Consider the following 22,443-nt stretch of genomic DNA (forward strand, 5'->3'; position numbering starts at 1 on the left):
TTGCCTCTCTGAAGGAGATTGTCAGGTCAGTGGAAAGAAATGGCAGTTTTAGCATTGTAAGGGCAAAGTTAATAGATGCCATACTAGGCAATTACGATGACCTAGTGAATATCCAGGCTTTGCACTACACTTCATATAAGAGCTGTTGTGGAAGGAAGCATTGTTGAACACTTTTGGAAGTGAGATAATAGATGGCCTGTTTGATGGATTCTATTGGAAATCGACCCAAGTCACCCATCTCGATCCTCTAAGCTACAAGAAGGGTGGGCAGATTTTGGTTACTCTTAAGCGAAAATGATGTAGCATTTGAGATCAGATTTTTGTTACTTGTGTTTTGATCAACTTTGTACTTTTAGTATGATCAGCAAGAACATCGAACTATTTCCCACTTACACAAGGGCTTTTGGGCTCTTACTGGTACATTCTTAAATCTTAACAGCAAACCACAATGATGAAATGTGAGTCATAGGGAGAAGTGGATATTCTTAAAGGATCAATTGTTGATAGGAAGAACTAATATGATATTTTGCAAAGAAACGACACAAGTTCGCACAAAAGTGATTCTCTCTTGACCCTCGCACAGGAAAACAAAGAGTCCCTTAATAGGCTTTGCTACAACCTTTGGTCATAACCGCACCTGGGATAGCAAAACAAACTCATCTCATACAACTCAAACCAATACAGAACTGGACTACCACAAAAATAAGCAGAGGTGAAGTCGAGCTTTCAATGAACAAATGAACTCACCTTTGGCAAATAGTTAGTATTTTTCTACGAATATGGCTTCATAAGGTAAAGCTTCAAGTTGGTCTTCAATTCAAAAGAGTCTAGAAAGACAAAGACAAGACAAGAAAAGAGACCAATAGATCTGTCCAATAACACGTTACTAGGTCCGGTCACAATCAACAGCATACATTTCTTGGTCTTTTGCCTAAGCGATCAAATCATAGCCATATTCTGGGTACATTTACATCTAATAAGTTCATACAATTATACACTTCTAACGTGAAGAGAGAGAGAGAGAGAGAGACGCACACATTTACATTACAAATGTCTTTGCATATTAAAGTTTTCAGTCAGGGCCATCCTCAAGTACTTTAGTCTTGCAAAGCAGAGAATTTGCTTGATGCTGGATAGCCTGGATTTCTATTTCAAACTCAAGCCACTGCTAAACTTCCCTTCAAGTGAGGATGATTGGAGAGCCATTCTAAAACTTAATTTGTCCTTTTTAATAAGGATAAGCTTGTCATACACGCACCATGGAAAGCTAAGGAAATGGTCTCGTTTCATTCCTTCATCATTGTATTGACCCCAATAATTAGGATGGTAGGTGACATGGTACCAAGCTGACGCTTTTGCATAACTATCATCAGTTACAACATCCGATCCACCTGACTTCATGTTGAACCATGTTCTAGCTTTCTTCCTCAGTGACATTACGGCCAAGCCAATGGCTTCAGAATCCCTCCTCTTGTCAAAAGTTTTTGACATTTTCATAATACCACTGAGCAATTCAGCTTCTGTTTTGATCCCATAATAATCCATAAGGTTTCCCAACTTGAAATCATACTCTTTTTTGTAATCAAAAGCATCATCTAGGTAATCTTCAAAACCATCCACTTCCATGTCAAGATCATATGACTTCTTTGCTACTTCGCTTGTAAAGAAGGATTTGACAGAGCTTGATTGTGGTGCAGTGTGTCTAACTTCTCGAAAAAGCTTTCCAATAACATTTTGTGACTCATAAGTAGTCTTATCAGGAGGCTTCTCCATAAAATCTGGATATTCCTTGACACGTAAATGAGATGGGATTTCAGCGGGCACGCCAGTCTTTGGGAAATCAACTGCAATTGAGAATAGCTTCGCGAGCTGTATGCAAGAATCACTCATTGCTTTAAGGGGTTCCCTATCAGCAAAAACTGTGTGGGCATTTGCTATTATTCCTAAACTGTCGTTAACAATATAGTTTGTGAAATACTCCTGAACTTCCTGCATCAGACAAACAACCATGAGAAATTTTTAGTTTTTGGCACTCAACAAAATAAAATAAGAGAAGCAAGTTCTTGATACTGCAACAAAAGACTGGAGCAAGAATATGGCATCACCTACTTTGGAGTAAACTTCTCATTGGTAGAGGAGGCAATATATGGATTAGGTTTCCATCAAAGCATAAAAGATGTTTAAGAACTCAAGTTCAATCAATAAATCTTTATCTATATTTTTTATCAACCTGGAATTATATCAACCATAGGTGCTATAAGTTAAACTGGTTTGGCCAAGTTGAAGATTCAGCTTATCAATAAAATCAACCCAAGAAAAATAAGATTCCTAAGTTTCCTTTACAGTCAACATGAAATTTTACCAAACAACTTGTTTACTTGTTACTTAGTGGATGAAACAAAAGAAACATGAACAATAACTTAAATTGTAGAGAAACATTTACATCCAAAGTTATTAAATTAAGTAGGTTTGAAAACTAAGTATGTGAAACATAAGTTTAGAACAAATAATAGGTATGGATGATACAATAGTGAGATATGGAGATTATGAGAGATGTCACTCATGTAATCAACACATAATGATTCAAGTGGAGAAAAGTGTCCAGCATTTTATGCAATCATAAAACCCATCTAAAGCTAAAAAGAAAGTTTTAACGAATATCTGTAAAACCATTTTTGTTGGATAGTCTAGAGTGTTAGAAGTTTGACACCAACATGTGCCGAGTAGGAGTATAGATAAGATGAGATAAGATTGGAGTGGCATATATAACTATTGAAAATAAGATGTGAGAGTCGCGATTAAGATAATGTACACATGTCAGAACAAGGCAAAATGCAAAGATGATCGCTATGATTGGATTGAAGCCAGGCTTCCGTTTAAACTGGACATTAATGATTTCATCCACTACTAGATGATATCAATCACTAAAGTAAAGGAAGTAGCAAAAATCATAAGAGAATGTGAGCTGTGGATGAAAAAGAAAAATTTTGTAGCAAAAGAGGAAGACCAATGAAAACTTAATGGTAATCCCTTAAACATGACATAGGATAGGATATAACCTTACAAATGATATAGCCATGGATAGAAATGGGTACAAGTTTAGAATTCATGTAGCTAATACCACCTAGTAGGATTACAACTTGTGATTATTGCTATTGAAGATGACATGCAATACAATTGCTAAAATGATAATTGGTTTTTTATCATGTGAAGTTAGCTATATTACGAAAAACATGAGATACTAACTTGAATGCAAACATGAATGAGAAATGAACCAATTATGGAACTCAGTTGCCATCATAACATTATTTAGCCATTGATGGTACCTTTACCAATATGCATCTTCCTATACAAAAGAAAAAATGTCATGTGAAGTTTGAAATTCAACATCATTTTCATGTCCCACACTAGTTAGAGATGGAATGCCGCAGGGGTATATGTTGGTGATAACTAAGAAAATAAAAGTAAAACACAGCAGAGAGAATTCACAAAATGGAGGCAAATCACAGATACGTTTTATTGAGTCTCTAGGATTGTTTAAATACATCAAACCTTAACTGAATTCATCCATAATCTCCTAAAATATAGGAACTAATTATCTGAAGAATTTCAACTACAGATAAATAAAAATAAATCATAATAGAAGCCAAAAGATTAGGACTGTAACTAACTATTTTTCAATTAAGTTAGCTACTTCTGCTCCTATTTTTCCTCTCCCAAAGCCAGCTATAAGAGAGATTTCCAGATTATCTTCAATTCTGCTCTAACGTCATAACAGTTGCTGAGGCATTTTCAACACTCCTCCTTGCATCAGCAGCTGGACACATTCCTAAATCCAATCTCAGTTGTTCAAACTTGGTTTTAGGTAAAGCCTTTGTAAATATGTCAGCCAACTGGTCTTCTGTTTTGCAATACAGAAGCTTAACATCACCATTCTGTTGCACTTCTCTGAGAAAATACAATTTGATGTTGAAATGCTTAGTTTTGCCATGGAAAACTGGATTGTTGGAGATAGCTATAGCTGCTTGGTTGTCCACATAAATTGGTGTACTTTTTTGTTGCACCAAACATAGATCAAATAGAATTTTCCTCAGCCAAAGAGCTTGATTCACAGCTGCAGTTGCTGCTATAAATTCTGCTTCTGCAGTTGATTGGGCTACAACTTCTTGCTTCTTTGAACTCCAAGAGAACACTCCAGATCCCAAAGTAAAACAGTACCCTGAGGTGCTTTTCATATCATCTAAAGATCCTCCCCAATCTGAATCAGAATAACCTTCCAACTTGAACACCTGATTAGGTTTAAACTGAACACCATAATCAAGAGTTCCCTTAATGTATCTGAGGACTCTTTTTGCAGCCTTGTAATGATTTACACTAGCACAATGTAAGAACCTTGAAAGGACACTTACAGCATGAAGGATGTCAGGTCTTGTTGCAGTCAAATACATGAGACAACCAATAAGACTTCTGTAGATTCCTTCTTCAGCCTTCTCAGCACCATCATCCTTACTTAGCTTTTCCTTTTGATTCATCGGAGTGGCGATTGCTTTGCATTCTTCCATATAAAACCTTCTTAGTATTTCCTTTGCATACCTCTTCTGACATATGAAGATTCCTTGTTGATCTTGCTTTATCTCCATTCCCAGAAAGTAAGCCATAGCTCCAAGGTCTGTCATTTCAAAAACTTTCAGCATTTCTTGCTTAAATTGATCAACTTGCTTAACATTACTCCCTGTCGCCAAGTGATCGTCTACATACAAAGACACAATCAATATATCAGCATGTGAGTGCTTGATGTACAAGGTTGATTCACTTAAGCTCCTTGTGAAGCCAAGATTCTGCAAATGCTCATCTATCCTGCTATACCAGGCCCTAGGAGCCTGTTTTAACCCATACAAAGCTTTTTTTAACAAATAAACCTTGTCTTCTTGCCCTTGAACAACAAACCCTTCTGGTTGTTCCACAAAAATCTCCTCTTCCAAGTAGCCATTGAGAAAGGCTGACTTGACATCAAGTTGAAATACAGTCCACCCTTTCTGAGCTGCTATTTCAAGAATTAATCTAATGGTATCTAGGCGTGCAACAGGTGCAAAAGTGTCTGAGAAATCTACTCCATACACCTGTGCATAGCCCTTAACCACTAAGCTTGCCTTGTGTTTGTTGATAGAACCATCAGCATTCAGTTTTGTTTTGAACACCCACTTCACTCCTATGACTTTCTTGTGCTGTGGTCTGTTAACCAAGTCCCAGGTCTGATTCTTCTTAATCATCTTCAACTCCTCCTGCATTGCTTCTATCCAATTGGGATCTGTTGCTGCTTCATTGTAATATCCAGGTTCCACCATAGAAAGATTGCATCTCTGATATACATCAGATAACAATCTTGTACCTCTGATTGGCAAATCATCAACGGTCTCATCCTCAACTAATGGTGGAGCTGCAAATGATGGCGAGACAGCTACTGATGTGCCTTTTTTATCCTCCCAATGCCACTTTTCCTCTTCTGCAAAATGGACATCTCGGCTGATCACAATTTTTCCAGACTGTGGCTGAAACACTCTATAGGCTTTAGAGAAATTGCTATAGCCTATAAAGATGCCTGGATCAGCTCTCTTATCTAACTTGTCTCTTTTTACCTGTGGCACAAGAGTATAACAAATACAACCAAACACCTTTAAGTTCTTTACAAGAGGTTTGTAACCATACCATGCTTCAAAAGGTGTTTTCCCTTGCACTGATTTTGTAGGCAATCTATTTTGTAAAAACACAGCTGTGTTAGCTGCTTCAGCCCAAAACTTCTTGGGAAGATCTTTCTCATGAAGCATGCAGCGAGACATCTCCATAATAGTCCTATTCTTCCTTTCACTCACTCCATTTTGTTGTGGAGTGTAGGGAGTTGAAAATTGGTGCTCAATTCCAGCCTCTTCACAGAATTTAGTAAACTGTTCCGAGGTGTACTCCGTCCCATTATCTGATCTAATAACCTGAATCTTGCAGCCACTTTGATTCTCAATCCATGCCTTGAATCTCCAAAATACTCCTGCAACTTTAGTTTTGAATCTCAAGAAATAGATCCAACACATTCTAGTTAGATCATCTATAAATGCAATATAATAGCGACTTCCCTTCAAAGATGACTCTGACTTTGGTCCACTAAGGTCAGTATGAACCAACTGCAGCTTTTGAGTCGCTCTCCAAACTGTTTGAGTAAAAGGCAGCCTAGTTTGCTTCCCAAACTGGCAGGCTTTACAAACTGATTTAAGATCTTCCAATAGAGATAATCCTTGCACCATATTCCTTTTCCTGAGATCCTGCAAAACAACCTGATTGCAATGGCCTAATCTTTTATGCCATAGTTCAGTTGCATTATCAATAACAACATGAGCTGTTTGTTCATTTTTCTTCAGGTTTAAAGGAAAGCATTTACTTTTCATGCTAACCCTAAACACCTGCTGACCATTAGCATCCTTAATCACGCACATGCTATCCTCAAACAACAGTTTAAAGCCTTTTTCAAGCAACTGGCCAACACTAAGCAAATTTTGATCAACTTCAGGCACAAAAAGAACATTCGAAATCATCTTAGTACCTGAAGAGGTTTCCAATGCAATGGTTCCTCTGCCTTTGACCTCCATGTAATCTCCATTGCCTATCTTCACCTTCATGCCCCTGACGTCTTCAAGCTCCTTAAATAACTCTAGATTGCTAGTCATATGATTGGAGCAGGCACTGTCTACCAGCCACATTTCCTTTGAACAATTGGCTAAAAGACAATTTGCAGCAAACAATTGCTCCTCCTGGTGATCAGCAACCTGAGCTTCTGTAGCTTGATGAGATTTACTTTTGCATATCTTAGCAATATGTCCCAGTTGCTTGCATTTGTTGCACCTAACATCTGGTCTCTTCCAACATCTGTAAGGTGGATGGCCCTTCTTTTTGCAATGTTCACAAGGAGGAAAGTTTGGCTTGCCACTACCTCCTACCTTGCTGTCAGAACGATCCACTTCCTCCTTCTTCCATTTCTTTTTTTCTTTACCACCTTGACTAACCTGCAACTTAGCCTGCAATGCTCCCTCAATTGACCCTTCCTGCCTTATAAACCTTCTCTGTTCCTGTGCTTGCAAGGCATTCAAAAGTTCTGCCAAAGTGATGTTTGACAGGTCTTTTGAATTCTCCAAGGCTGAGATTGTTGTCTCAAACCTTTCAGGAACTGTCACAAGCAACTTCTGCACTATCCTTGAATCAGCAAATTCACCTCCCAACAATCTCACCTTGTTTGCAATTCCCAGAAGTTTATCTGAGTATTCTTGAACTGTCTCAGATTCCTTCATCTTCTGCAACTCAAATTCCCTTATTAGATTCAGCTTTTGCATCCCCTTGATCCTCTCATCTCCTTCATACTCTTTCTTGAGAAAATCCCAGATCTCTTTAGCTGTCTTCAGGGTCATAATTCTGGTGAATATTGCTGGAGAAACTGCAGAGAACAAATAAGACTTGGCCTTTGACTTTCTCTGCTTCTTTTCTTTGTGATTCCTTAGTTGAGCTACAGTTGGATTCTCAGGCAAAGGAGGGATATCATAATCCTCCTCAACAGCTTCCCAGAGGTCATTGGCATCAAGAAAAGCTTCTATTCTTACTGCCCAAACTTGGTAGTTTAGACCATCAAACACTGGAGGAGCTATAGCAGTAAAAGGAGTTTCAGCTTGCATGGTGTTTCTTTAAAAAAATAGCTCACAGGTCCCGCAAGAAAAATAGCTCTGATACCAATTTGTTGGTGATAACTAAGAAAATAAAAGTAAAACACAGCAGAGAGAATTCACAAAATGGAGGCAAATCATCAGATACGTTTTATTGAGTCTCTAGAATTGTTTAAATACATCAAACCTTAACTGAATTCATCCATAATCTCCTAAAATATAGGAACTAATTATCTGAAGAATTTCAACTACAGATAAATAAAAATAAATCATAATAGAAGCCAAAAGATTAGGACTGTAACTAACTATTTTTCAATTAAGTTAGCTACTTCTGCTCCTATTTTTCCTCTCCCAAAGCCAGCTATAAGAGAGATTTCCAGATTATCTTCAATTCTGCTCTAACGTCATAACAGTTGCTGAGGCATTTTCAACAGTATATAAGATCTTGGACCAACCAAACCTTACAACAATTGACTTTAGGATGTGAACCCAAGAAATCATACTTTAAACAATATTGTATTTTAACAGTAATTCACAATGCAACCATACTTGTGCAGAGCTACGAAAGACAAACCAAAGGGACAAAAAGTTCATTATAGAAAAAATAGTGCAGAAACTTGCATCAACGTACGCAATAGTATATGTGATGCAACTCTTTTACACTTGATCATTTTCAACGAAAAATCTTTATTGCAAAAAAAAAAAAAAATGCTTGAACATTTTAAGACATATTAAATTAAACAATACCTCAATTGTAACATCATGATCCAACAAAATGCTTGATGCTGCGGTATAATCCATGGGTTTAACTTGTCTCCTTGGAATCAAATCAGGGTCCCAACAGACGAAGTAAATATCTCCATCTAAATCACTTCCTGAACATTCACTAGGATGAGGTCTGTCATTGGGATACAAACACCAATCACAATTGTAACAAAGAATATGGCCATTGTGCACCTATTTGAATCAATTACAAAAAAAGTAAAGATCACCTAAACTTTAGTATGGTAGCATAATACTATAATCTTCCATGAAAAGTATTTATCTTACCTAATATGGTAGCATAATACTTATACTTAAAATTCTATTACACAATATACTAATACTCCCAAAAAAATTAAAATATATTAGATAAAATCAAAACCTCCTAATCACGTAAAACTCATTGTCTTTATTTGTTATCTTGTTAGTTCCAACCATCTTGACTGCATCCGAGTAATAAGGCCTCGATGAAACCATAGCTCTAATCCAATCAATTACCACTTGTAAAATCACATGCAAATGGAAACCAAGAAATTTAGAAAATAGAGTAATACAATTGGATACTTTGTCTCAGCATGGCAAATGTGATACACTGTGACACATTCAAACACTAAATATTAAATGGTCTCTTCATATATACTTCATATTGTGCTGGTGTTATTTTTTCAATATTCTTAGTGCTTTTTAGTTATTACATCCATAGACATTATTAAGAAAAAAATACCAAGGTTTAGTATATCAATGCCATATCCCAATCCTTAGCTTTCCAAATCACTCTATCCCATGTCCGTATCCATATCGGTATCCAAACCAGTGCGTGTTAGTCAAATAATGAATAGTAACAACCGCAAATAGAAATACATAAGAACTTGGAGGAACTGCTACAAATTCATTTGTAAGCATATATGAACATAATTATTGGCAACTCTGAAAAATTAAAGCAACACATTGGAATATAACATTGGGTAACAGCTTCCTAAGACTTGATATTTTAAAAAATAAGGAGGGGGAGAGGGGGTAAAGATGCTTACCTCGTTCCTTTCTGTGGAAAAACAACACAATCCACCATATGATGCAAGGCTGGCACGTCAACAGCCTTCAGGACTCGAACATCACCAGGGTGCAAGCATGGGTTCTTGGCAACAACTACTTTCCTTTTTAAAATAACTTTATGCCGTTCCGAGACAGTAACACCATACGCAGACGAATTATCAAAAAATGGCCTATGCCCAGCACTAGAATATTGAACAAATACCTGCCCATATTCCAAGCTTCTGGTTTCATCTAGGCATCCCATCATTGATCGCCCTCCATGGACAAATATCCTTGTTTTGGTTCTCATTTCCAGTAACTTGGCAGCGCGGAATGTTTGTAGCATCATAGAAAGAAATGGTTCAGCATCAGGCTTATAGCCACACACAAGCATTTCTTTGAGGATCTTAGTATTCTCCCCTGGAGACATCAATTCCAGTGCTTCTTGTGCCCTCAATGGATCAGTTAAGATGTCATCCAGTTGATATATTGCTTCCCTTTGCTTCTTTTCAAAGATACAATCCCCAACCCCAAGAGTAGATAGCAGCGTGATCAATTGGCGATTCAAGTAGCAAGGTTGATATTTGCTCCACGCTAAAACATCTAACTTTTTATTCTTTGATTCATACTTACACATACTCTTTCTTAAAGACAGTTTCCTTGATGAAGTGGGATCAACAGCTACAACTCCTTTGTATCCACCATACCTAATCTGAAAGGCAGATGGAGTCCAACCTTCAAGTCCACATTTTATGGCCACCCTCCGAGCAAAGTCAGCAGATATTTTTCCAATGCCATCAGAGAAAACATATTTGATTCCATCTCTTACGACCTCTACGTCACGAAGTACTTCAGTTTCATACCTAGCAACGCTCAAAGTTTCCCTAGAGGAACCAAAAGATTGACCAAGTCTGGCAGCATACTTTGCTGCGTTTTTTATCTGTGAAAAATCACCCATCCACCTTCTAATATCAGCAGCAGTTAGCCCAGGTCTTAAGGCAAACATCCATACAGAATTATCTCGTAACTGGCTTGAGGAAAAGGCTAGAAACTCAAACTTCAAATCGCCAATAACTATGCCTTCTCTAAGAATTGACAGTATCCTTGTATAAATATCAGTTCTTTTTTCCTCATTTGAAGAAGCTATACGTGGACGCAAATCGGTTGAATACATTTTATCCAATTCCTCATCAACAAAGGAGACTCTGAGAAAATTATCAATATCCTTACGAAAATTGCGTAGAACACGATTTGACATATTAACCTCGGGACCATAAAAATAAACTTTGCTGGGGGTTATTAACGCCCTGCGCACATACACCAAACCATCATGCAAGGTAATAGTAGGCTTCTTTGGTCTTGATTTGAGGTAATTCGTGTATTGAGTTTTGAGCCACATCACAGGATCATAGCAGCATTCACTTAAATGGGATAGTATCTCTAGTGCACGTTCAATAAACACAATGTCTATTCTCTGGGGATCAACCAACCGAAAAAAACTGTCATCAAGAACAGGCCCCGGAAGATATCCACTCTGAACCAACATAGATACCTTGAATAATATGCTATATGGCAATTTATGTCCTTGGGGAGGTCCCACAATGGGGACTGGCTGTAAATTCTGTGAATAAGTAAAACCTTCTTCCAAGGTAAATGGGCCTTCATTTTCCTGATAAGATGGAAAATACGAACTGAAGTTTGGAAGTTGAAGATCATATCCAAATTCCAAGCACAGAGCAGAGGATTGGCCAATGTGGCCTGATGGAGTGAAATCAATAGTCCGGACCCAATTGTCCTCAGGTGTTTCCTTATAGAAGCTGAAGAATGATTCTTCAATTTTCTTGTAGATTCGAGGTGCACCAAGCAACTGGCAGTTAACAAAGGGAAAAAAACTATGAAGAAATTTTTTGACTATAAATAAAAAGGACAAGTTAGAAGAATTGATGTTCACAAGTACATAGAATAACAAGCATTCGAAACTACAAAGGTAAGCATCAACAAGGCAATGGAGCTGATCACATTGCTTTGCTCCCCATATGCAGAATTATTATATTAGCCTACAAATTATTGTATCAGCAGTTAGCCCAGGTCAGATAGAAATGGTCATAGTTTGCAAGAGGGAATGGACTCCAATCTAAAAGATGTCCAAGGATATTGAATATATCCGCATGTCAATCTTCTCATATCTAACAACTAAATTAGTAATCGACAGAAAGAGAAAGGTCAAGCAGTTTTAAATGCTACAAATAGCTGCCTATATTTCCAAAACAAATAACTATACCACATAACAATTGGTCAAATTAATATTTTAAGCGCTAAAAATAAGCAAGCAGAAGGATCATAAATTCTGGGATGAGTGTCCAATTACCCTAAATAACATAAAATATGAAGTTCAGAGGAATGTTGGAGTGACATGGATACGAGAACAACATGGAAAGAGATATTGAATGAAAAAAAAAAAAAATGAATGAATAGCTGCACCAATATGTATTATTTTCTGCCCCCACTATGTACCTGGCACTCCTGTCATGTGCCTAGTGACTATTTCTGCTACCTATATTGTTCTATTTCGATACTGTTGTTAATTTAAAAAGAAAAAAGAAAAAACTAAAAAAAAGGCATTTTCATTCCCCCACATCACTGCTCAACTTGTGATTTTGGAGGATTCCTAAGAGAATAAAAGATGAGAAAGGAGAGAGCTACTCATTAAGGCAAGTTGAAGGTTCAGGGGCAGTAGCTTAGACTCTCCTGAAGGCCAAGGAGCAAGCACTACAAAAAAAAACGGGTTTTTTGTGTCGGTTTTTTTTGCACGACGGCTATATCAGCAGCGGTTTTCAAAACCGCCGCTAAATCACTTTGCGGCGGTTAAAAACTGCCGCTAAATGCCAAAAAAGCTGCTGCTAAAAATCAAATTTTTTGTAGTGAAGATTGAACAAGATTCGCTTTGGGTTTTAATGCTTTGACCTTGCTCATATGTCAAGGCTGAGTACAGCTCCTTAGGATTCTGGAAATTGGCAACATTGACAGAAAGGCAACAACAACAACATATGAAGCCTCAACCCCACTAGGTAGGATCGGAAACACAAATTCTAGCTTGCTAGAGACAAGGATGCACATCTGAAAGCAAAAAAGGAGCAAAATGAAAATAGCAACTAAGATAAAAAAGTTAGATTGGTTTAACAAGACAAACATTGACTTGATAGACCGCAAATATCATGTGAAGAAAACTAACAACCTTCAAGAATAGCAAAGCACATGCCAACAGTAAATACATAAGAAACAACAAAAAGCATCACTCTTATGTTTTACTTTGAATGAGCTAGCTCATAGAATAATATAAATATGGCTCAGGTAATATGCCCATGACCTTTTACCATAATATAAGGGAGGTTGCCCAAAAAGCAGACATTTCAGTTAGAAAGAAGTGAGAAGGTCGTTAGCACACTAACAGATTGAAAAAATTCCAAATATGAAAAATATTGTGTATCCCGTCTAGTCTCCTCTTAACTCTTCTATAAAAACATGAGTTTTTCTTTATTATTATATATTTATCAATAATTCTACTATAAGGATCCTGAGAATGAAAAAAAAAAAAAATTCTTGCAAAAGCCCATAGAGGGTAGCTGACAGTCAACGTGAAACTCGTCAAAATCTAGAATTAAGTAACAGAGCTCATATAGTGGAATATAGGCTTGACATGTTATTGCAAAAGCCCATAGAGGTAACAACTCTACCTTTGCATTGAGTAATTTCCTTAATGCTCACCACATAAGATAATCTTCTTTCTGTCATATGTCATCTTACACCCTAAAGGTTTGAGAACAGCAAGTACCATCTTCGAAAATCATTAAGAGGCATAGGACCATTGCATCGCAGCCACATGTTCCATCCAGTTTTCTAACTCTCTCCTCACCTGATACATAATGTCCCATGTCACATATTCCCCGCATGAACTTAGTCAAACTCAATTATGTAACATCTAATTAGGTTCTGTGATTTTCCTCAGGCTACGATTCCATCACCATCACTTACTACATACCATTCCTTTCAACAGTTAGGCAAACCCCTTACAGTTCCCAAATACATTAACTCATATTGGCCTCCTAATGCACCTATCTAGTTTGTGCAAGCAATCTTCCTTCCACGGGCAACATTAACTCAGATTGGGCTTCCTAACCATCATTTTCCCCAATCACCACTCGTATTCCTCATTAAGACAATCATTTCAGTCTGTCAAGCATCAGCACTATATTATCATCTCTCCTACGCCAACTTTTACAGAATAACTGAAATCAGCAACCAACTTTTATCCCATGCTGCTTTGCTCCATTTCTTATACTGCACCTATTATGAGTAAACAGAGATAACAAATCTCTATACACAGTCAAAATCAAGCACTGCTGATAAACAACTCTAATAGCCGAGAGTATAAGCACAACACAGCAGATATTAAAAGCATAAACGAAACAAGAGGCACATGATTTATAGTGGTTCATCCCAAATAGGGGCTACATCCACTTGAGTTCCAGTGAAAAGAGCTCACTCCACTATATATATCAATCCGATTACAACCATACACAAAATCAAAACAACCTTAGTTCTCTATACAAAACGCTTAAAACCACTTTGAAAAGGTTAGGAGTTTACCTTGAATCAAACCAGAGAACACATATGGACAAAGAAGAAGACAAAGACTATACAGAGAATTTACACACAGAGAGAGTAAAAATCCTAAAAATGAGAGACTCTCAGCCAACCCCCTTCTCTTTTCTTTTGTCTTCCCAATCCCTTTATCAATCTCGAGGCGAGTGATAAATAAGGCAATTGGACGACTACGATGGCAAGGGATAAAGGCAACAGCAACGGCTTAGATAAAATCGTGCAAGGGGTGATCTGCTGTAGACTACGTAACAAAGGGCAAAAGCCAAAGGGCTTGGGCTTGGGCCAACGGTGGCTGCCAAAATGGCCCTCCAGTGGGCACCCAAAAGGGCAGCCCACGGTTGCCAAGTGGCCCCCCAACCTTTGGGCCTCATTTGATGTTTCACAAAAAATATAACAGCACCAAAATCAATTGAAGTAAACACAAAATGACCACAAAACAAACTGCATGTTTGGTACAAGTATAAAGTAGTAATACCACTTGCCTAGTTAATACCATGTTTGAAATTAAACGCAAGCCAGGTATAGCCAAGCCAGATATTAATTTGCCCCACTGCTATGAGACAAACTTGTCCCGGCGCCTACCAGGTATAATAGTAGCACATTCGTGGGGATAAATTTTGTCATTTTCTGACTATTTTTCCCCTCAAGATTATAACTCTCTCCTCCTCTGTCTACATTTCCCTCTTCCTTTATCTCTTGCAGAATACACACTCCATGGAGCCCGATGATCTTCCATAGATACTGCCACTGCCATCTTCTTCTTCTTCCAATCTTTGATTCCAAGTCCCAAGGGCTATGTTCTGTTTCTCCATTTTGTGGCACGGGGGCTCCTTTTGTTTATTGGAGAGAGTGTGTTTAAATGGGGGTATCTTATGGTAGCTTTGGGTTTCGATGAGGGTGGTTGCCGATCTGGGTGGGCAACTAGCTTTCTTAAAGCTCTGGTATGGGAGTTTTCCACTGCCATCGCAATCAATTTTTCTTTCTTCTTCCAGATTTTTCTTTCTTCCTTCAATTTTTGTCCGTTAGAATTACGGTTATATTGAAATAAGTTCTCAAATAATAAAATAAATAATTAGAACTTAAATTTATTTTAAATTCAATTATATTTAAATTTTAACAATATAATTGAATAACTAATTAGAGAATTGTGTGATAACAATATTACGTGAGCAACTAACTTTCTTTAATTCAAATTCTTAAAGAGATATATTTATCTATATCTGTGTGATGCTTATAAACAAGTATAGAAACTAATAAAATTAACACAATAATTAGAATCAATTTCTAATCGTTCATATACTATTTTCGACATTACCATTCAAATCTTGAACAAATAAGGGGTGGATGCATAAGAAAGTTTTTATAATTTTCTTATACAAAAATCATTAGACAAATTAGTTTCGATTATTTCACTGCGATTTAGATATTTTACATACCGTTTGCAATTGTTTAAAAAGTTCTACAATTTTCAATTTCAGTTTGCTTCCAGTCTTCAAGATTTGACGAGATGAAGATGATTTCAATGATTCCAGTATGATACACAATGATTTTTTATGAGAGAACAAGTTAATAAACAAATTTATTATTTGGATTCTATACAGGGCATATGGGTGATATGTGGAGTAGATTTTGTCTAATTAGTTTCTTTAATTCTGTCTTTCTTTTCTTTCTTTTTTTCTCTTTTTTTTTCTTTTTCTTATTTTATCTATATTAATAATATCAAAATCGGTTGACTTTAAGTCAATCACAATGAATGTTTGGAGCAAAGGATTGCGGTGAACAGTATGGCGTTGATGAGTTTGATGCAGCAAACCTATTTTTACAATATAATCCTGAATACTTGGATGAGTTTAATGACGATGGTATTTATGATGGTTTCTCAATCTTTGACAAAAAAATCCATTGTCATAATCCTTAACGACAATTCTAAAGAATTCAAGGAGGTTAAAAATAGATACATTGCTTTAATTCACATTCACAAGCCAATCAAAAATCAGTTAGAAGATTGTTGGCGACAAGTCATCCTTGTGCAGCAACATTTCATTAATGTCTCTTGATTGGAAGGAACCTATTTTTGTGAAGATGAGCAAGTTTCAAAGTTGATGTACCAGATTTATATGATAATTTCTTGAAAATTTAGAAATGAATTGGTATAACGGGGGATTATGGTAGACAATTATTATATTATCAAGCTATCAAAACTATTTTGAGCGTGTTTAAAAGATTCTTGTAGCTCTGATATCACTAATATAGATAAAATTTAGAAGAGAAGAAGAGCAAAAAAAATAAATAAATAAAGACAAAATTAAAGAAAAAAGAATAGCATATGAGATAAAAATTAAAATTTTAATTACCTTCCCTTTATTCATGATATTCTTTAACTATTTCTAATAGACAAAGTCCACGAGGATTGTTTTAGTTAGTGGATTATAAATAGTTAAAGAATAAAGAGAAGTCAATTAAATAGTTAAAGAATATTATGAATAAAGGGGAGACAATTAAAAACTTAATTTTTGTCTCCTATGTTATTCTCTCTTCTTTAATTTTGTTTTCTTTTTATTTTTTATTTTTGACTCTTCTTCTTCTCTTTCAAATTTTATCCATATCATTGGGTGATCCGGTAATTTGCCAAATAGTAACCAGTAATACCTCATTCATCAAGTTCACACGCTAAGATAAGATAAGTACTTTACTTGATTTATACACCTTTTGCCAAACATGAGTCCGCATAAATTTATCCCATCACTATCCTATACTCATCCTTTACTTTATGCAATCCCCAATGTTATAAAACGTGCTAAGCCTTAGTCGGGCGGTTGATAGGGCCTAGCGCCTAGGCAGAGTCTAGAAAAATATATATATATATATATATATTTTTGATATTATTTAAGATGAACAAGCAATAACAGCAAGATGATGCTTGCTACTTGCTGTAACTTACTACTTGCTGCAAGCAGCAAGAAGGAAGATGGCTTGCTGCAAGCAAGGACGAAGATGGCACAGCAAGGAGTAAGGCGACAAGTCCAAGCCGTATCCAACAAAAAAGAGTGAACAACTCAGGCGGCGACAAGTCCAGGCCACATCCAATGAGAGAGAGTGAACGACCTAGGTGGCGACAAATCCAAGCCGTGCACGACCCAAGCGATGACAAGTTCAGACCACGTTTGACGAGAGAGAGTGAATGACCCAGGCAGTTAGGCGCTAATCAGGCTCCATTAATCAGGTCGGCGCTTAGGGGGACCGATTTGGCCTTAATCACGGCGACCAAGGGCTACCTAGCACTCAAGCGGCACCTAGGCAGCCGCGTTTTAGAACACTGCCAATCACTAAATTCTTTGCTTTCAAACTGAGAGCTGTGAAGCTCCACTCCCCCACCCCCGAAGAAACAACAAATGGTTGAACGTTGATTATGAGCTGTTTTTGCATTATCACATGCAAAATAATGTCCTGACATTACCTATATCAAGAAAATTTCTAAGGAGGCAGGTTTGACTAAACATGTATTGTTCTATATTCCTTTTCTCTGTTTACCATAATAGGTACAAAGTTTACTTCATTTCTAACAAGCAATTACGCAACCTTCAATAAATCCCCCAAAAAATTATAACAGTATTTAGCTCCTCTGAACTACATGGTAAACAAGTAGGAGATTCACCTACCTACTCTCTTGCCTTAAAATCTATGGCACCACTTAAAAACCATCTTCTTTCACATCTCAATGCGCTTGCACATATGCAACCCCCACATAACTGTATACAGTCAGAACTCAGAAGCCAATGAGGTAGATGCAGATAATATCAAATTTATTTCAAGAGGAAAAAGCACTCAAAAGAAAATTATTCTATTCTGATGAAGGATACTGAGAGCAAATAATAAAATGTTAGTACTAGAATTTTTAATGCACAAAACCTGAATGAGAAGAAACTGTGCTGTTCGACCACCTGGACGACGAAGTTCAATCTGCAAGATGTTCTCATAGGAGAGCTCAAGTTTGTACTCTACAGAAAGATAGGAGAGGAAGAAATACAGTTTCCTTAGTCCAAAACCAAATTTCGCAGAGGTATTTGCATTTTTCATTAGCACTGAAATTGTATCCCTTGAGATCCGAGAACCGAAATGCAAAATTATGCTTTCCATGTCATAAAGAATGACGTTTGGCTTTTGAACAATATCAAGATCCATTGTGCATGCCCTTAAATAAGAACTCCCAAACCACAGCCGTTGATTGGCCTGATTGGCCAAGGAGATAATATACTCAGCACTTCCCACTGTTGTAAATTGAACTATGGCATACGATCTTGGACCACCATACCTTGGCTTCTTAACCTCTAATGCATCTACAGTTCCTTTCCCTGTGTGTCCCTCTAAGAAATCCTTAATTGGTTCTGCAGTCACATGGACAGGAAATCCATACACCTTAATTGTCTTTCCCATCCTCGCCAAGCAACTTTAACTGCAGTCTCATTATTGCAGTACTAAATCAGCAATAGATAACAAGTGAAGGAAAAAGAAAAGCAGTTTCATTATAGGGAATGAGAATTCAAAGACACCATCATCATCATCAAAAGCCTTAAATCTCACTAGGTGGTTGTTACTTGAATTCTTGTTCTTCAATTCAAATACCACCAGAACTGGGCCAAAGAATAAAAAAAAAAGGCAAGCAACAGTAATTGGTGGATTTTTAAACACCACGTACGAGATGCATTTGGGTGATAAACAGGTTCTAAACTTCGAACTCTAAAAATCTCCATAGATATGCCATTTCAGGAATATTTCAATGACTTAAGAGTTCCTACACAGTCCCACGTTTAAGATATCGAATGTATTAATACACAAGAATAATAATAGAAACTCGGAGTCTCAACATCCGCAATGTCTTTTCTTTTTGTCTCTTCAGTCATATAAATCAACCTTAAAGGCCACCTACGTTATCAAAGTACATCAAAATACCAGGCAAAGACTTGACATAACTACTGGATAACATCAAAAAACAAAGCATAAGAAACAGAGATACCTTGATTTTCCATATCAAAAACATAAAACATTTTAAAGGGCACCTTGTTTGTTTTCTACACTCAGAACTTAAACCAGCAGATCCTCATGTAAAAGGAATTAGTTATTTAGTTTCACAAACAACCATCTAGTGACAACTGGCTGTAAGTTATCAACTTTTATTGTTCCTATTTGACTCAATAAAAATGAAATGAACAAGGACATATCAAGAACACGCACCCTATCTTCTTAGAGAACATTTGCTCCATTAGCACGTAATCTAACAAGAGAAAACCTCATGATTTCAGGAATGGAATTTTGAGAATTTTAAGAGCAAAACAATATTATAAAAGATAAGATTAACCCTCTATTTAATAACTTAAATTTTTAAATCAAATAGTGGTTAATAATTCAATATAGTATCATAACAAAGCTTCTTAGTTCAAAACCCATTGCCAACCCAATATTTAAATTGTTACACATAATTGAACCAATTATCAATGAAATCTTTCCACAAGTCTAGGGTTGTGTTGAGAGAAAAATAATAGTATAGAAAATAAAGTTAGCACTCTATGTAACAACTTAAACTTTTAGATCATATGGTGGTTAACAAATTGAGAATGTTGAGAGCAAAACAATATTATAAAAGATAAGGTTAACCCTCTATCTAATAACTTAAATTTTTTAATCAAATAATAATTAATAATTCAACACAATATCATAACAAAGTTTCTTAGTTCAAAACTCAGTGTTGCACATAATTGGACCAATTATCAGTGAAATCTGGCCACAAATCTAGAGGCGCATTGAGAGAAAAATAATAGTATAGAAAATAAAATTAGCACTTTATGTAACAACTTAAATTTTTAGATGAAATGGTGATTAACAAATTGTATCATAATTACAATGGCAAAAATCAGAAATAAAAGTTATGACATGATGCATAATCAAAAGAAAATCATTGAACTCTTGAGAATTCATTTATCAGCAGATTTCTCATTTATGGGAGCAATTAAACATCTTAAACTTAAGAATTAACAGCTAACAATCCATTGAATGCCGAGGGAGTCGAACATTCTATCAGCCTCGTTTCTTCTTTTTTTTTTGTTTTTTGGATTATGCTCTATTATTAGCGTCTTCAGTCACCCCATCCCTAGAGCTACACTAAGAAGATAAATCGAGATATGTGCCCGAATGACCAGGGTGGTAGGGCTTATCACCACTGATGTCACTCCCAAAATCCTCCCTCATGAGAAAGCATTTTGCTTTCCCCAAAAATTGAATCCACACTGAGAATTCCCAGATAAACTTTTAGCCTGCCTCTTTGCCACTCGAGTATGCCCCTGGGCTCGTTTCTTCTTTTTATTTTTACCTAATGGTGCTCACAATGTACACCCGGAAACCAAAGATAGACTGAGACTTGGAAGACTGCTTGTTGACAAAAACTTAGTTTGTTATACACTGGATGCGCAAATGCAAAACATCATTAAAGGCTAAAGGAAACGTAATTGTTGAGTGATGTGTTAGTTTTGATTTGATGAGAAAATAAATAAATTTATGTTAATAGATAATGACCAAAACAGTGTGTGATAAATTTATAGTAATCGAATGAAGTAAAGGTCTTAAATCAAGTCAAATTATAGATTTTATTAATTTAGTAATAAGCTCTTTTTAGCCGAGTGTATGTCTAACTTAGTTCATATACTCGAGTAAAATCCTGTGTATATTCGAGTAATTCTTGTATCAAAAAAGTCTTAAGCTAAAATTCAAAGTAAGTAGGTTTTTATAATAGAGTGCATTTTATTTATAATTGAGCAAGCATTAGCTATTCAATAGGTAGTCAATTATAAATATAGGTATGTTTGAGTAAAGACCCAATGTAATCGACTAAATAATCTTTTGTGTGTTCGAGTAAATAATGCAAGTTTTTGGCAATTCAATAATCGAGTATTTAGTTTTTGTAATCGAGAAATGATTTATATGTACTCGAGTGAATAGATTTTGTAATCGAGTATATATCCTTGAAAAATATGTTAGTCTCGGGAGTATCTGTATTTGAGTATTTAAAGTAGTAATCGAGTTATGTATTATATGTACTCAAGTTGATATTTTTGTAATCAAGTAAATATATATTTAAAATATGTCAAGTCTTTAAACCATAAAATTAATCAAATAGTAATGTTTGTAATCAAGTAAAAATCCTTTTATACTCGGTACATAGAATTTTGTAATCGAGTATGTGTTAAATTTTTTTATGTCAAAAATTTAATCGAGTAAAAGATAATTTGTACTCGAGTAAATTATAAAAATAATTGATTATAAAATTTATATAGTCGAATAAAGATCAAACTTAGTTGAGTAAATACAGATTTATACTCGAGTAACATTTGTCTGAATTTAAAAGTTATAGTCGTTACAACTCATTAAATGCGATTTGTTTCTACGTTTTAAAACATTAAATGATCTTTAGATAATTTGCACACAAATTTTAATATTTTAATTGAAATTTGAGATATTGTAAAAACAAAATATATACAGTAGTTAAGACACAAAAGGAACATTTTCATCCTTGAAAGGCAACTCCACAGAAGCATTGAATAGAAAAACTCTATAAAATGAGCTAGATGTCTGATGAAGCACAAAATGCTGTGAACTCAAAAAGAAAGAAAAACCCATGAGAATTCTAAAATATTACAATTAAAAGTCTTGTTGTTCTTATTTATTCAAAAGATGGAGATTGAGCTTACTTTAGTTTATTTTTCTATCTCCTTATATATCCAATATATCCAAGAGAAGAGTCTATAATCTTATTATTCTTGTACCTTTTCTTAAATTCCTTTTTACATTTTTATTTGCGATATTGTAAAAGCATTGAAACCCACCCCGGCCCAAATCCCACCCAAAATTTGGAGTGGCGAATAATATTACCTCAAATTTGGGATAGCAATATTCAATTACCCCAAATTTGGGATAATGTGTTTATCCTCATTTTACCCTTTCATTTTAAGTATAACAAATTTTAATTTCTTTTGTATCTTTTTTATATATTTGTATATCTTTTTATTTACTTATTATTAGTATTAATAAATTATAATCAAATAATGAATAATAATTATTAAATACACTAAATTAAAAATTACTAAATAAAAGTTACAGACACGATAATTAAAAATGAACTGAATGAACACTACGGCATCATAAATCTTGAAAACCAAACTGCTACGTAAACAAAGATAATAATTTAATAATACGATAAATCACTTCCAAATCCTTTAATATTATTGAAATACTGGCCAAA

The 22,443-nt window shown here is 35.7% G+C and overlaps 2 protein-coding genes across 2 annotated transcripts in view; both read right to left on the minus strand.

Moving 5' to 3' along the window:
- Window positions 1–13,715, minus strand: part of LOC127810464 (probable RNA-dependent RNA polymerase 1) — a 49,708-nt gene extending 35,993 nt beyond the window's left edge. Inside the window, exon 1 of the mRNA XM_052349976.1 lies at window positions 13,226–13,715. The gene's annotated coding sequence lies outside the window, so the exon portion shown is untranslated. The remainder of the gene's footprint in view (window positions 1–13,225) is intronic.
- On the minus strand, window positions 799–18,590 carry LOC127810467 (probable RNA-dependent RNA polymerase 1). The gene is made up of 4 exons (XM_052349978.1): window positions 18,063–18,590; window positions 9,491–11,358; window positions 8,445–8,595; window positions 799–1,989 (listed from the first exon to the last, which is right to left on the minus strand). Exons 1-4 carry the CDS (start codon window positions 18,585–18,587, stop codon window positions 1,147–1,149), a joined length of 3,387 nt encoding a protein of 1,128 aa, XP_052205938.1. The 5' UTR covers window positions 18,588–18,590; the 3' UTR covers window positions 799–1,146.
- Between the last annotated feature and the right edge of the window lie 3,853 nt (window positions 18,591–22,443).

This window comes from Diospyros lotus, chromosome 9 (assembly GCF_014633365.1).
Source record: "Diospyros lotus cultivar Yz01 chromosome 9, ASM1463336v1, whole genome shotgun sequence".
NCBI lineage: Eukaryota > Viridiplantae > Streptophyta > Magnoliopsida > Ericales > Ebenaceae > Diospyros > Diospyros lotus.